Source organism: Spermophilus citellus (genome assembly GCF_964194105.1).
Source record: "Spermophilus citellus genome assembly, chromosome: 9".
In the NCBI taxonomy this organism is placed as follows: domain Eukaryota; kingdom Metazoa; phylum Chordata; class Mammalia; order Rodentia; family Sciuridae; genus Spermophilus; species Spermophilus citellus.
This window is the reverse complement of record NC_138191.1, coordinates 26,818,498-26,834,890: the sequence shown is the minus strand read 5'-3', so window position 1 is coordinate 26,834,890 and position 16,393 is coordinate 26,818,498. Positions and strand designations below refer to the sequence as shown.

The 16,393-nt window shown below is 41.2% G+C and overlaps 1 protein-coding gene across 2 annotated transcripts in view; it reads right to left on the bottom strand.

Annotated features, from left to right (window-relative positions):
• Nucleotides 1-16,393, bottom strand: part of SORT1 (sortilin 1) — a 69,825-nt gene that overhangs the window by 7,674 nt on the left and 45,758 nt on the right. The window contains exons 8-16 of one of the 2 annotated variants that reach the window (XM_081306135.1): nt 15,800-15,927; nt 12,706-12,850; nt 11,776-11,931; nt 9,689-9,795; nt 8,953-9,055; nt 8,443-8,611; nt 7,697-7,887; nt 5,264-5,453; nt 1,496-1,612 (exon numbers count right to left, since the gene is read on the bottom strand). In XM_081306135.1, the coding sequence (XP_081162261.1) occupies nt 1,496-1,612; nt 5,264-5,453; nt 7,697-7,887; nt 8,443-8,611; nt 8,953-9,055; nt 9,689-9,795; nt 11,776-11,931; nt 12,706-12,850; nt 15,800-15,927 (1,306 nt within the window). Of the gene's footprint in view, nt 1-1,495; nt 1,613-5,263; nt 5,454-7,696; nt 7,888-8,442; nt 8,612-8,952; nt 9,056-9,688; nt 9,796-11,775; nt 11,932-12,705; nt 12,851-15,799; nt 15,931-16,393 lie in introns of both variants that reach the window. The other variant, XM_081306134.1, reaches the window with a different exon arrangement.

Below are 16,393 nucleotides of genomic sequence, written 5' to 3'. Positions count from 1 at the left end.
CAGAAACTATATATAAGCCCTACTGCCAGTAATGATGAATAAGAGATGTTCATCAACAGAATGTACTATTAACTCCTCCAAAGGAGGATCTCCTTATATGGCAGACAAAATCAATGAAGCTAAAGATCTGCTAATAGGTCAAACTAAAAATTGAAGTATATGTATGATGAATTTTTAGTTCATATAAGTTTATGTATATGAGTTCCAGTTTTTTTTTTATAATAAAATGCTTAAGAGATGCAAAGAAAGAAATTAGGGAGGGAAGAAGGAAAGGGAAGAAAGAAAGAAAGGTAGATCTGTTAATAGAAAACAAGGATATATTCTGGACTCTTGCCTATTTCCTAGAAACAAGACTTTAAAAACTGCAGAAAAGTTTCTTGTCCTTATGATGCAGAGAGAAACCCCAAGTAAACCCTCTAGCTTCATTTGTTCTTACTTGCTTTTAAGTTGACTTTAAAAATCATCAATTTTGGAGGTCATGCAACTGGGCAATATAGTATTAGTCCCCACTGGCTTTGCTAAAGATAACATAACGTACAGGTCATGATAAGAGTTATTTGGGTTACTTTTCAGGGACTTAAAGGCTGCTTTTGTTGAAGCCACATATTCTTCACTTGAGTCTCTTCATGTGTCTGATAGGTGACATTTTGTATTTTTTTTTTTATATACAATTGAATGGATGATCTTTTGACATTAGAAAGCCAAAAACAGCCCTGAAACCATGCTACCACCACCATTTTCCATAGAACATGTGTCCTATGGAAGAGCTATGAAGATTGACTATGTACATGAGGACCACTGCACCCCTAGTCACTTTTCCCCATCCCTTAAAACATCATGCTTCTTTATCCCATAAGTAGCCCTAAATCCTGTCCACAGGGAGATGATCTGAGACTTGTTCTCCAATCTCTACACTTGTGGCCATCTTGTGAATAAACTCTTTCTCTTACGCAAAACATGTTGTTCCATGATTGGCATACTGTATGGTGCAGTACAGGTCTAGCTTGGTAACGTGTTGTCCTTCAGGTCAGGGACAGGGATGTTCATGGGGATATTCTGTGCAGCTTTGGGGCTTGAGCAGACCAAGCATCTCTATCCCTTGCTGCTGGGGACATGTCTGTTTTTTCTACAGACATGCCAAAGAACTATGACCCAGAGAATGCTAACAAGTGGAGCAAAGATGGGGGGGTGTTGAAATTTATCAGAGGGGAGGCATAACAAGGCTCCTCTAGGGTCATACTGTCTCAGATGATAGATATTTAAATTAAAATTAATTACAATGAAAAACTCAGCTCCTCAGCTGCACTAGTGTCGACAGCCCACATGGCTAGGGTTCCCACAGCTCACAGAACATTTCTATCATCGCATTAAGTTCTACCAGGCTGTGCTTTCATGAGTGCTGGGAATACTGCTTGGGTCTGTGTGGAGAGAAGCAGTTGTCACTCAAATCAATGATGATTCTTTTGCCACCGTGAGGGAGGAAAGGCGGTCTCACCCATTTGTCGTCAGGTGCTCTTCTCTCCCGTACAGACAAAACTCTAGGTCATGCCCCTTCAGCTCTGGCTGTTCCACACATTTTGAGTCATTTTCTGGACGGAAGTAGCCAAAATCACTGCAAAAGTCAACAGATAAGGTAGCTTTCAAAGTCGCTGAAAAACAATAGCAATGGAGATTTTATGTGGGACAGTGGATGGCTAATATTCCAGTAAGGTACATTCCAGACTAGAAGTTATCAGCAGCTCAGGAAGGTCTGCCACAGCTCTCTCTGGCCCATGGTATGGTCTGGATTTTATCACATGTTCCCCATATGGCCCATGTATTAAAGGCTTGGTCCCTGCTGTGGCACTATTGGGAGGTGGTGAAACCTTTAAGAGGTAGGGTCTAGTGGAAGTCTTTAGGTCACCAGGGATCCCAGTTCCTTCTTCCTCCTCTCTCTTTTACTTCTTGGTCACGGTGAGCAGTTTTGCTGTGCCATGCACTTCTACCATGAAGTGCTGCATTGCCATAGGCTCAAAACAATGGGGCCGACCTACCTGGACTTTATACACCTTTTTTCCCTAAGTTGATCATCTCAGGTATTTGTTATAGTGATGGGACTGACTAACTCAGTCCACTAATCCCCAAGACTGGGGGTCCTGCAGACAGCTCGAGTACAGGGAAGAGACTGAGCAGCGGGCAGTGGGGTAGGGACCCACACAACTAAGACCAAGATGACAAAGAGGAGGCCTCAAAAGTAGCATCAGATCTAAATGCAGGATCATTCAGCAATTCTTTTTTCCTTCAATCTTCATTACATAGTGCCCTGGGGGATATATGTCAAGTTTTTCCTGTCTTCCCTCTTAGCTTCTTAAATCGTCCTTGCCTTCAACATCATCACCCCCTTCTTTACCTTCATTCCATCCCATCTCCTTCCAGTGCCTTTCATCTGCTCCCATTTCTGTTTCTTCTAAAGAAATAATGTCCTGCCTATTCCCCACAGCTGACCCTCCATGAGCGTCCTTGTTCTTGGTCCCACTCTTTCTATACACGCTGGGCCCTTCCTTCATAGACAGTGTAAGAGAGGACAATCTTTCTCACTCAAATGGTGACTTCTCCTTAGTCTAAATATGTCTCTACTCTAGAATTTACTCCCTTAACCTTCTCGCCTTTACTAGTTCAGTTTATAAAAAGAATATTTTCAGTTGGCCATATTTTATTAATTTACTTTTTATTCCATGCATCTTGGTCTCAACACTCTCTGCGACCTTGAAAATGAATATCTGAGGCTCCCCCAAGGCCTGCTACCATCCAACCCAGCAGAGCCCTCTCTGGTATCATTCACTTTGGCCACCTGCCCTGTGGCATCCAACACACCATGTGCCCCTACCTACCATGACACCACTGCTTCCTCTTCTGTATTCCTAACCCATAAACACAGGCTTTTTCAAGGTTCTATACTTCACTTTTTTATTCTGTGTCTCTTTTTCCTCAGTGACCATAACTATTTTTGGCTACTACTAAACTTCCAGGTTTTCCTTCTCTCTTGGCTCTAATTTTACAATTCCAAGTGCCTGTTAGATATTGCCACTGAAATGTACTCCTGAACCCCAAAGGAATAATACGGTCAAAACATAGCATGCCTTCTCCTCTGCTAGCACCCTCTTGTCACTTCACCACACTACCTTCCTTCCCACCATTTAAGTGGAAAATTTGGTCTAAACGTTCTCCACCTGGCCCCTTCTTACTTATCATGCTTGCTCTGACTTCCTCTGCCAGTCAGAGGGGGCACTGTCATCCAGCACACTACTCCTTGGTCTAGCTGTTGGGTGTCTATGCTTACAGCAGTCCAGGGCTTTATCGACCACTTTCTTACCAGATATGCATAGTTAAATCCTACCATTTGTCAGTGCTCAGCTCAAATGCCACCTCCTCAATAAAGCCTTCTGTGACCCATCTCCTTCCAGTTCCAGGTGGTGTCTTCTCTCCCTTATTTACACCCTCTTAGCATTTACTACTTTCTGATTTGTGTCATGCTTATGTTCATCTTACCAGGAAACTGTATACAAGCCCTTCCATTAGCACTTTGTGTTGCCCTGCCCACAGCAGGCACTGAATGACTATTTAGGGAATATACAGATGCTGCTTGTACTTCAAGTGTTATCTGAAGAGTATTTAGGGGACAAGGCAGGGACAGAAGATGCAAATACATGCCACCCCTCTTAATAGCAGGGGGAAATCTCAGGTAAGAATTTTAGGTAATCAACCCAAAATTTTAGGGAAACTATCCTCACTCATGTGTGGTCCAAGGTGTGGGCACTAGAGCTGTGATGCTGGCTTCAGGTCTCACTTCTCAGGGCCAGTCAGGCACAACCTCTCGTGAGGACAGTGCTGACCACAGTTAGTGCTTAATGTTAGCTGCTATCATTACCACTATATACTATCAAATATAACATGCTCTCAAGGAGTTTGGGTTTGTTGGTGGAACCAAGCATCGTTAAAGATGGTAAGTGCTAGAATGCAGGTACTGCAGATGTCAAGATCAGGGAAACCTGGGAGAGGCTTTAAAGTGGTGCTATCTGAGCTACTTAAAAGCCAAGGAGGAACTCCCTTGGTGTGGGTCAACAGGGGAATGTGGACAGACTATTCAGGCAGAGAAGGCACCAGGCACAACTACATGGAACACTGCAGAATCATGGCAGATCTGGAAAACAGCAGCAGCTCAGGGAAAGGGCCTGGCATATGTGGAGTCAAAGATGGACACAGCTTTCAGAGTCTCACAGGTCTGTCCCATTCTGACTCCACAACAAACTCTAGCCTGACTGCAACTCCAGAAGTGATCTGAGTGATGCTTTTCCTGTGGAAATGGAGATGGGAGGGCCCTTGACCATTCCACATTCAGATGTGAACCAGGGGAGGAGCTGTGTGGAGTCAGACCTGCATTTCTCTCAAACCTGCATTCTGTGGTTACCTGCGGTTCAACGGAAGACAGTGGGGGAGGAGGAGAACACGCCTGCTTCCTTGCCTTTGATCCAAGATCTTTAGGATCCATTTTTACCTCCTGTCAGCATCTACAGTTGTAGCAAGTTCCACTAGATTATTACCTGTGAGGTGAAGCTGTTCCTCCTTTGGGCCCTGGTTTACCTCTTTTAAACTACACAGGAACTCCTTGCCTTTTTATGAAAGCAACTAATCTTATGCCAGCCAGGTAACTAATTCTTTCACCCGGACAGTCCTGAATTCTAGGAAGTCCACCTGGATGGCCTCTAAACCTCAATGGGACATAAGGACCATGAACATACTGATGTTGCCTCTAGTCTCTCAGGACCAAAAAAATATCTGTCTTTAGTCTTGCATGGATGCAAAGCCTAGTGCCCTACCTGCTGCACTCAAACCGTCAGGCTGCTCTTTAAAGTCCAATTCCTCTTTGCTCCTGTACCACTTTTCTTGGTGTTTTTCTTGCCATTTTCTATACATTGTTTTGTTTTGTTTTATTCTCTTCCTTTTTATATAACTTTTCTTCTTCCCACCATTGCCAAGTTGGGAATTCTGGGGTGCTTGCTGGTTCTGCCCAATGATTAACTGTCCAGTATGATTATATTATCTGTCCAATTATTATCAAGTTTGGTTCCCTCTCTCTGTGCCTCAATTTCCTTGATAAGAAGCAGCAGTTCTCCACTCTTGGGGAAAAAAGATTTCAGTATTTTTTAGCCCTATAAGACAACTGTCTTTCACCTCCTCCTACACGGGACAGGGGCTGACAGAGGAATCTGAGGAGTGCTGATACCAGAGGAAATCCTCCAAGGAACAGGGACAGATGGATGGCTGCTTGGTTACAACATAGTCTCGACCATTCTGACAGACAGATGACTTGCGCAGCCGTAGGTACTGTTCCTTATAGCCCAAAATGCAGCCATCTTCATAATCCTCAGGGTCTGTGGAGTGTGCCAGCCATATGGTATAGTCCTTCTCTTCACCTAAAGGACAGACAGATGGTTCAGGAAGCTGCATTGCACAAGGTCACCAATGGGAGGCAGCTGCCAGGCTATGGGAAGAATGAGGGAGGGAAGGTAGGAATGTCTGCCTCAATTTATTGCTCCAATTAGGAATTACAAACAAAAAGTTACATTAGTCTACAGCCTATTAGCAATTGCATTCTTGCATGCCCAAAGAGGATTCTTTCCATCTCATCATCCTTTCAAGAATTAGGAAAAACCTTATTTGTTTTGAAGTGGGAAGCTGGACAGGGGAGCTCTAGAGTTCCTTCCAAACTAAGAGGCTGCTGTCTGTCTTGCTCACCTATGCCCTCAGTCTGCAGGAGCTGTCAGAAGTGAGTAACCAGATGTTTTTCACTCCTGGGACTCTGCTCAGAATAAAATACTGAACAGCCTAAAGCACAGGTTTGATTTTACCAAATTAGTTTGCTTTGAACAGAAAGGAAAATAGCCTCTTTCTAGACTTCTATCTCCAGATGATTGGCTCTCAGATGAGGACCGCTGACAGCAATATTTCTGGCTCAGTATTTCATATCATCCAGTCCTGGAAAACGACTCTAAGGCTGCAACCTAAAGACTGTGGATTAGGTTTTTATCCTTCAGGATATGAAGACCAGGACAGAGTCTGTTAGAGAGCAGGTGCTTAACAAATCTCTTAATGACGTTAAACTTTAGGGATAACCGTTTGGATCACCTGCTATGGAGAAAACTACTAAGCCAGCTCTTTTACAGTCTCTTTAATGAATTTAGATGATAATGGCCCTCAGGGTTTAAATCACATTTAAACACCTTGTAGAAAAGTTAAGTAGGGCTGGGTTTGTGGTTCAGGGGTGGAGCACTTGCCTGGCATGCGTAAGACACTGGGTTCAATCCTCAGCACCACATAACAAACAAATAAGTAAATTATTGTGTCCATCTAAAACTAAAAACATACTTCAAAAACAAAAGTTAAGTAAAGTCCAAACCCAGAGCTCTGCTACCTCAGAAGTCATCGAATTAAATAATACTCTGAAGAAATGGACTTATAACCCAGTCTAATAGGACCAAAATCCAACTAGAAGGTTTTGAAACTTTAAGTCTTTGATAGTGTTACACCAGCGTGTGACTACAGGTTGCCTTTCCTCCAGTGTTTTCTTTTATCTTTCATATTTCTTATCATAGCTTGGGTTTGGCATCTTTGGCACTGGGTCTAGGTCTGCTTGTGACACTTTGGGAACACTGTGCACTGCATTTTGTCAATCTTTTTTCTGAAATCATTTTCTGAGCCTCACCATGTCTTCTAGTGTGAAGTCACAGAATGCTGAATAGGTCAGTGTGGGCTTCACACTTGCCTACTGGCCATTCCAGTACCTCACCTGACATTTGAGCCAAAGGTTGTTGCATGAAAACTCTCACTTCAACATCTTGAGAAGTGACACCACCAATTACTCTGGCAAACATTTTCCTCTAAGATTTTCTCTTTATAGTCCTACTGCATTTAACTAATCAAGGGTGAAAACCCCTGAAACGTCAATGAAATAATGTTTGTCACACACACGCATGTACTATTCTTATAAGCCAGGAAAAAAAAAAAAGCTCATTAAAGGTACAGGAGATCTCTTCTCCAGTACAAAGCCACACTATCCTAGACAGTAGCCGAACCACATATGGCTGGCTGGTCTGAACTGAAATTCACCAGAAGTATAGTATTAACTGTACACTGGATCGCAAAGACTTGGAAGAAATGTAAAATATATCAGCAATGTTAAATAGCTTAAATTGATGATAATATTTTGATATATGAAAACAATCCTATCATCAAAATGCATTTCACCTTTCTTTTTATATTTTTTAGTTGTAGTTGGACACAATAGCTTTTTATTTATTTATTTATTTATTTTTATATGATGTTGAGGATCAAACCCAGGGCCTTGCACATGCTAGGTGCGAACTCTACCACTGAGCCACAACCCCAGCCCATCTTTTTACTTTCATAATGTAGCTAACAGGATCATTTAAATTACATATGTTGCCCTCATATTTCTCATGGACAGTGCTAGTCCCAATAAGGAAACTGCTTTTCTAATGATTCCATTGCTTGATTAACCATGTGGAGCATCCTCCAAGCTCCTTTCTCACACACACACATTTGCTTATCCCAACTAAAAGACATTAAGCTGAAGAAGGTATTATTTAGGAAAGAGGCTGATATATTTCAGGTAGAAACTGTCAAAGGAGACACTTACAGTTCCTTTCAAGGATATCTTTAAAATCAATGGTGTAGGAGACCCATTGGCGGGTTAGTAAAGATTCTGTGAACCCCCAAATGCTGATATTCATAGACCTGGCTCCAGGTTCTGAAGCCAGGCCGGTGAAATAGATGGGCTCCTTGGTGAACATGTAGGTTTGCCAGCATTGACCTTCATCTGTGGAGAACCTGAAATCACAATTAGAGAAAGATCATGACAGAGGACCAACTTATAAAGGGATGCCCAACCAGAAGAAACCTTTGTATTTTAGGAGCTGGCTTACTGGCTGGCAGTCACTTTCATTTTTAATGCCCACAGTTAACAGAATAGAGAAAAGGATTCAGTCAGAAGTAAATATCTTTACAAAAATTCTTTCATAGGCAAGACAGGGTAGTGACCAGGTGAGAATGGGCTTCTAAATTAATCATGTCAGATTATCTTATAAAAACTTGTACTTAGAAAGTCATTTCCAATTCAGAGTGCTTGAACATTTCCATATTTTTGTGGTGAGATTTTTTTAAATTTTAATGACAAAATGTGTTACTACAGGGAGTCAGAAGAAAAAACAATGCCATTTAGTCCGAGTTGTTCTAATCATAAGCCCTTCTAGAAACTTCTGTACAGTTCTGTAGAATGCAAACATTTGAATCAGGGTCCATGCCTTTTCCCCTTGATAAACTGAAGAACATTCCCACCGTTGCCCTGTAAGCAGATAGTGTGTGTGGAGTTGAGCTCATGCATACTTAATCACATTGATAGGACGGTTGCTGTGCTCAATGGCCACAATGATGCCTCCAGAATCCAAGATGGTATAATAGTGGGGTCCATTCAGCATCTTCGCCCAGGAGTAACCCCCATCGTCTGAGATGTACACATCTGGGACCATCACCGAGATGGCATCCCCCACGTTACCTGCAACATAATCCACCGTCTCATCAGCACAAATTGGCAATGAAACAGAGAGGATTTCCTGACAAGGGAATTGGAATAAATATATTCTGATGATTTCCCAGCAGGCTTCTTGCAGTAGAAAAGAAGGCTATCAAAACTTGAGAAAGGAAGTTGTGTTGCTCCCTCAGTGGGCAGTCTATGAAAAGCCAAAATTGTTATAATGCAAGAAATGCTACCAAAGGAATACAAAAACCATCTGCAGTGGGCTTTGTTTTGTGTTTTTAAATCAGGCTCAAAGGGCTCTGGCTGAGTTCAGAGTGCTCAGCTACTTCAGTTTGTGGGGTGCAGGGAGAGCTCCTTACCATGAGCAATGACTATGCCTACGGCGTTAGCCTCAGAGAGCGGGGCCATCGGGACATTTAGTTTCTGAGAGATGCTATAGGAAGCATGAATATGAAGGCTGCACTGTGAAAAGAAACCAAGCTCATATTAAAACCAAAGGTTTGATACCCTTGCTCATCTCACAGATGCCTCATGAAGCTTAAAACTTAATTCAGACCTTGGTGGGGTGATCTTTTTTTTAAAAAAAAAAATTGTGGTAAAATACACATTTCATACAATTTACCATCTAAACTTTCATTTAAGTGTACAGTTCAGGAGTGTTAAATATATTCTCCCTTTAGTGCAACCAATCTTTAGAACTTTTTCATTGTGTAATACTGAAACTATCACCTTTAAGCCCTACTCTCCATTTCTGACTCCCTGTAGCCCTGGAAAGCACTAGTCTACTTTCTCAGCCTCATAGCTGTCATGCTGGCCCCTAACTAATGGCCAGCACATCTGTCTACTCTGTTTTCATTCAGCATTTTAACAAAACATTGTTAGCCTTCAGTTTTGTTCTTGAATAGACAAACAATCCATCGTATCTTGACCTTCCTGCAAGTTGTTATTTTCCAAATTCTAAGTTTATTTCATTACTCTCACTCCAAACTTTGTATCTTAAGTTGTACACATCTAGACAAAACTCCATTATTCAGGAGCTGAGCCCTGGGCACAGCAGAGCAGAACAGCTGCTTTTCTCCAAGAGCGGAAACAAACCTCTTTTTTGTTCTTGGCGGTGGCATCGCACTGGCTGTTTTCAGGCTTCCGCAGGTGCTTCCACCTTCCTCCTTGGTCGAAAGTGATCATGGTCTGAATGGAATTATCTGAACAGGGAAAGAATGACCATAAGTCCAGCACACTGGAAGCACCCAAGGGAAGTCAGTTTACCACTGCCCAACTCCCCTGAGGCCACATATCACGGTTCTAACTCTGAAGTCCCACAAAGCTTACAGAATGGCTTAGTGTTGATGAGTAACCAAGCAGCACTCTGACTGTGAGATCCAAAGAAAGATCACTACCTGAACAGCACTCAATTAATTCCAGAAATAATCTGGGGCTGACATCATCGAGAAAGGTCACTTTTATGCTATAGTTAGGGTGTTAAATGTCCCCCCATCTCCAAGGCCCATATGTTAAAGGTAGGCTACCAAACCACGGAACTATTGGGAGATGGTGGAAGCTATAAGATGTGGGGCTTCACGGAGAAAGCTGTCATTGGAAACATGCCCTTGAAGGTGACATTAGGGCCCTAATCTCTTCCTCTTCCTCTGTTGGAAGTAAAGGGGTTTCCTACACCACATGCTCCCACTATGATGTGCCAACACAGGCTCAAAAACAATGGGGATAACTAACCATAAACTGAAACCTTTAAAACTGTGAGCCAAACCAAATCTTTTCTCTCTAAAAGTTGATTACCTTAGGTGTTTTGTCACAGTGATGTAAAGTTAACTAACACATTTTAACTCTTGAACCAACATAATTGGCTGATATCTATACTCTTCCCTTGTCTGCTGCCTTAGAAAGAAGAAAAATCTACCACGGGAAGGCATCCTAATTTTTCTTCACACAAGGCCATGACACCAGGCTTATCTTAGGGATTCTCAAGGTTTGAATATGGTGCTTAAATATTATTAATAATCCCTAATTATTGTCTCTCCACTATCCCTCTTATACCTTTTTCTTTTTTCCTTATAATTCCTCCCTTGTCCTCTATTTTCAATATTATAAACTGTTACAATTTAATCCAGACATAATATGCTTGAAGTTTTCTGAGGAATATCAAATAGAAAAGAAAGTGACGGAAGATTCACTTATTCAGCAAACATTTGTGTATTCACTATGTGAAAAATATTGCAAGCCTTTGGGAATATATTAATGATCAAAACAGACAAAAAGTTTCATGAGATATACATTTCTACTAGAGGGAGACAAATACTAGACATAGTAAATAATCGTACAGTATGTTTTTTTTTTTAAAAAGTGCTATAGAAAACATGCACACAACTAAAGCCTGATTGGGAGTGAGCGGGATGGCAGGGCAGACTGGAATTTAAAATAAGATAGTCAGGGAAGGGTTCACTCAGAAAGTAACACAAGAACCCCTAGCAATTTAGCAAAACCCTGTCTCCAAGTAAAAGGACCAGGAATGTGGCTAGTGGGTAAGTGTCCCTGGGTTCAATCCCTAGAATACAAAACAAGGAGCAAAGACTGAGCAAAGACTTAAGGGAGAAATGCTCAGAGCGAATCTGTAATCACTGACTGTGTGCATATTTTAGAATGGACAGGGGCCAGTGTGAGTGGTGCAGAGCAAATGAAAGAGGGAGAACTGGAGGTGAGGTCAGGGAGGAGATGAGAGCCCGCATCTTCTACCAGAAAATACATAAATAAAACTTTAAAAGCCTTTGTACTCGGGAGTAATATGTTTATTTGCATAACTGAACCTTGGTAAAGGTAAACCTTGTAGAGCCATGGAGTAAAACATTAGAAGAATCTTTGCTGGTTATTGCTAAGCCCTTTACAAGAAGAACAGAAGTAGCTCAAATTAAGGCTTGTTTCTGTTGGTCTAAACCTTCCAATACGGAAGACTCACTTTATAAACTAAACAACATAGACTCCAAAGCATCTTTCTTCCTACTTGCTTCTGCTTTGCTCTCTCCTAGTTCTATTTACAACTTAAAATGGGGAGGCAAAATTTACATGGGTAGGCTTGTTGGCTAGGCAAGCACATTATAACCCGGGACCACCAGATCTTATCACATCAGCAGAAGGAGCTGCAGGAGCAGAATAACTGCACCAGGACTTACCTTCTGAGAGCGTGCTTGTTATGTAGACCCCGCGGAGGGAGGTCACATTCGTGAAGTCGGTCTCTCCACCTGTGGTAGTGTAGAGATGTCGGTCCAAAGACTTGGAGTACACAATGCCCCGATCATCAGAGGTAAAGATTGTGCCAAATCCAGTATCTAAAATAGGTGAAAAAAACCCCAAAAACCATTAAGTCTCAGGAGGAAACAGAGAGAAAAACAATAGTCTAGTCATATACAACTACCTGACTGACCCAGTAGTCAGGCAATTTGCCAATTCTCTCTCTGCACAACAGAGAGCTAATTAGGTTTGATGCGCAAGATCTTCATGATCAACTTTAGTTTTAGTACTCTGCTAAGTACCTGGAATTTGAGAATGCTGAGTTTATTGAATGACTTAATTGGATGATATAGAGGAGCTCTTCCCAGAAGTATCACAGTCAGTGACACTGTATTTGGTTCATATTTTACACATTTCTAAATCTTTAATACTCTAGAACAATGTTTCTCAAACTATATGGGATGAAGGATCACTTTCTAAATTTTCACTGTCACAAACTGATGTTTTTGTTAAATATAACAGAAAACAATCACTAGAAAAGTGAAATAGACAAAAATAAGCCCCCAATTTTCTTTTATCATTAGCAAACAGACATAAAATGACTTTGTTAAATGGCTGTAAGACATTCTGAATTTTTCTAGTACTTACCTGGTAACAGAGGGTTTGCAAATCAGTAAGAGCTGAACTACTTTGCTCCAGAACACCTGAACATTCAAACTACAATAAACCACCAAAACAAATGGCCTTTTTAAAAGGCAAGATGTTACCTCTAGGACAGAGTAGTCAGTTAGGAAAAGTCAGCATGTAAAAAGGAAACCGGCTCAAAGCTTATATCTGTACACATTCAGGATGGGCTATAAAAACGCTCTTACCTCCAGGTTCATCTACATGCATGAATACCATGTCATCATTCGCTGCCAGAATAGAATAGAACTGTTCCTGACCCACAGAGGGAAGCTGGGCCATGCTCCATGTGTCCCCTTGATCTGTTGACACATGGATCCTTCTTGTTGTATCCTGGAATAAATATTCCAATATCTATCTTTTAAATTTTCTGCCATGTTGCCATGTGCATAGACATGAACAGGAACATTTTTTTTTATAAGGAAATTTTTTTAATATTTATTTTTTAGTTTTCGGCGGACACAACATCTTTGTTTGTATATGGTGCTGAGGATCGAACCCGGGCCACACGCATGCCAGGCAAGCGCGCTACCACTTGAGCCACATCCCCAGCCCAACAGGAACATTTTTTAATAATTATGATTATTTACTTCCTCACCGGGTACAACTGCAATGAATGGTCATAGTACCAATTACAAAAGCAATTTCTAACCCCTTCTAGCCAATGGGAAAATCCATTCTAAGTAAGGTTATCTTGCTTTTGCTGTGGCTCTTTCACTCTGGCATGATTTCCCAATTTCTGATATTCCATATCCTTCAAAAGAGCTAAGGGTTGGATGGGACTATCAATCGGCTCTATAGCCATTTGGTTATACCTCCTCAAATAATTCTTAAAATGATGATTACTACATAAAAGTTTGGTCCCTTTGAAGGGCTGGGGATATAGCTCATGGTAGAAGGCTTGCTTAGCATGCACAAGGCACAAGGCTCTGGGGCCCTGTGTTTGATCCCCAGTACCTATCCTCAGTACACAACACACGCACAGTCCCTTTGAGATAGTCCTAGCATAACCCAAAGAATTAGATAATTAAAAATGTAGAAAATGGAGATGAAACCCATGCTTGGGAGATCACAGGGAAGTCAAGATGGGACATACTTTTAAGGAGCTGTCTCAGAATAGCCACGTAATGAAGGGAACATGCATGGGCTGGAAAGAGGCCAAGGAGGGTCAAGAATTACTATAAGGAAACTAGCCACAGAGTATTCACCTGGTGAAGGAGTCTGTTAAGAAGGTAATTCAAGCCTCTCTGATAAATAGCTTAAAATAACTAGTAGATACAATGAGCCATGGCATGAGAATTAAGCTCCAGGCCTCTATATTGTTAAACACTTTTTAAAGTTCAGTGATAAGTACATTTAACTTATTTGACTTACACTGAGATGTCAAATTACTTTGAATCTTATTCTCATTATTATGAGAATAGGAAACTAGAAACTAGAAACATATAGAAACTAGAGTTACAAAGCATATAGCAGAATTTTAATTCTGTAAATAGCAGCACAGGAATCTAAGAAGGCTACTGCTGGAATCTGACAGTTGATTTCCACCTAGACAAGTTGCTCAATTTTTTCACCTATAAATTTGAGATAAGAGTATTAGCTCATAGGATTATTGAGGGATTATTAAAAAATTGCTCAAGTTATCTGTACTTACTATGTCAACTTCCCCATCTCTAGCTATCTCTGAAGTGAACTGCATCAGTCTTTTAACCTTACTAGTCCAATGAAACTATTTTTGTCAAGGTCACCAACAACCCATTTTGCCAACTCAAGTGGGAAATTCTCAGCATTCATCTAACTTGATACATCACTTGAATTTAACAAAGCTGATAACTTCCTTCCCCTGAAACACTTTCTTTCACACTATCCTGACTCTCCCCACCTTACCCGTCCCTCCCTCCCAGTCCTCATTGCTAGATTCTTCCTCTTTCCAACCTTCAGTATGGGGATGCTTGGGCTTACTCAGTCCTCCCATCTCTTCTCTACTTACTCATTCCTCCAGAAGGGATATTCTAGTCACATGGCTTTAAATATCATAGAATTCTAGGTGATTCATGCTTACTTGACATTTCTACCTAGATATCTAATGGGCAGCTCATACCAAAACTGAGTTCTCCCACAGATTTTACTCTTTCTGTAGTTTTGGCCATCTCAGAAAATGGAACTGCCATTCATCCAACTGCTCAGGCCGACTCTAAAGTTATCCTTGGTTCCACTTATTGTCTCACAATACACATCTAATTCATCAGCAAGTCTTATTAGCAATATATTTTAAAAATATATCCACAGTCTCACTGCTTCTCTCCTCACCCACAGTTAACAGCCTGGTCCTAGCTATCACTCTTGCCTCCTCCCCACACACAGAATACATGTGTGCTACCCTGCACATATATATGCTCTTAAAAAGGAAGTCAAATCACATCATTCTCTCACTCACAACCCTTTTGCAACTCCTCAGCACATGAAGAGTAAAAAACAAAACAGTGTCTTCACTGTGACCTAGAAAGGCCCATATGATCTGGCTACTGGCTCCCCTCTGACCCATTCCCACACACTCTGGGCATACATTCCCCTGGGCCACACTGCTCTCTGCCCCTTTTCTTTAATAGATGGAGCATGCTCCAGCCTGAAGGTCTGTCCCCACACATGCTGTTCCTCCCCTTCTCCTCCCAGATGTCTGTATAGTCCTGTGCTCACACGTTCAGATCCTAGCCAGCCCCCCTTGACCACCCAGTATGCAACACTGCCTCGTTTCCTGCTGTTGTGTCCTTACTCTGCTTTAGACTGTTTTGCAGATTTAATTAACCCAATACACTTATTTACTTAGTATTTATTTCCCCACTTGAATATAAGTTCTGAGAGCAGGAAATTGATCTATTTTGTTCACTGCTATATTCCTAAGACCTAGAGTAGAACCCAGAACATAGTAGATATTCAACTGATGTTACTTATTTTTATTTTATTACTATTATTGAATGGTATTTTGTTACCATGATTAAGTAGATGCCTTTTTTTTTCAAATATCCATGTCTGAATAAAGTTCAAACACTGATTTATATATCCCCCAAAACAATACCAAAATTCATATGGTAACAAAGACCAAAGTGCAGAGCAGCCCATGAGGGGGGTCAATCAGTCTCTGTAAACAGAATCACCCCAAACTTTATAGTGATATTAAATATTGCAAAGATAAGAAACTCTGTTGGTACTAAGCAGTAAATGGATGTAGGAGAGGCATATTTGCAGAAATGTCAGACCTCAAAGTGAAAAGGCAATACCCACCTTATCAGCCATCACAGAGGCAAAAAGGAAACGTCCCCCAAGACCAAATGAGTAGATTTTCACACCAATGGTTTTGAAGCTTTTTCCCAAGTCTGAAGTTCTCCATAATTCCAGTGCCCCAAGATCAGCTTCTTAAACAAGACAAAATGTTAATTAAACTTTCATTTACTGATGAGCCCAGATCAAAACAGCTGCTTTAGAATTGCTCTTAATTTAATAACAAAGTATTCTAAATCCTGTGCATGCTAATTAAGTAATAACACAAACAGGATACAGCATCAGGTTCAGGGAATTCACATTTGGGTTTTATTTTGTATGTGAAATGTTTTATGCTGGATGGAAAGATAGAATTTTCTTAATTCCTATACAATATCACATAAAAACATCACAGCCACAGCATCCTGCTCTTCTTTCTCCTCCTTGTTCTCCTCCTCCTCCCCCTTTTCAGTGCTAGGAATTGAACCCAGGCCTTGCACAAGCTGGGCAAACATTCTACCACTGAACTAGATCCCCAGCCCTTTTTATTGATTTATTTGTTTCTGTTTTGTTTTGTTTGTGGTATTGAGGATTGAACTCAAGACCTTGCACATGGCG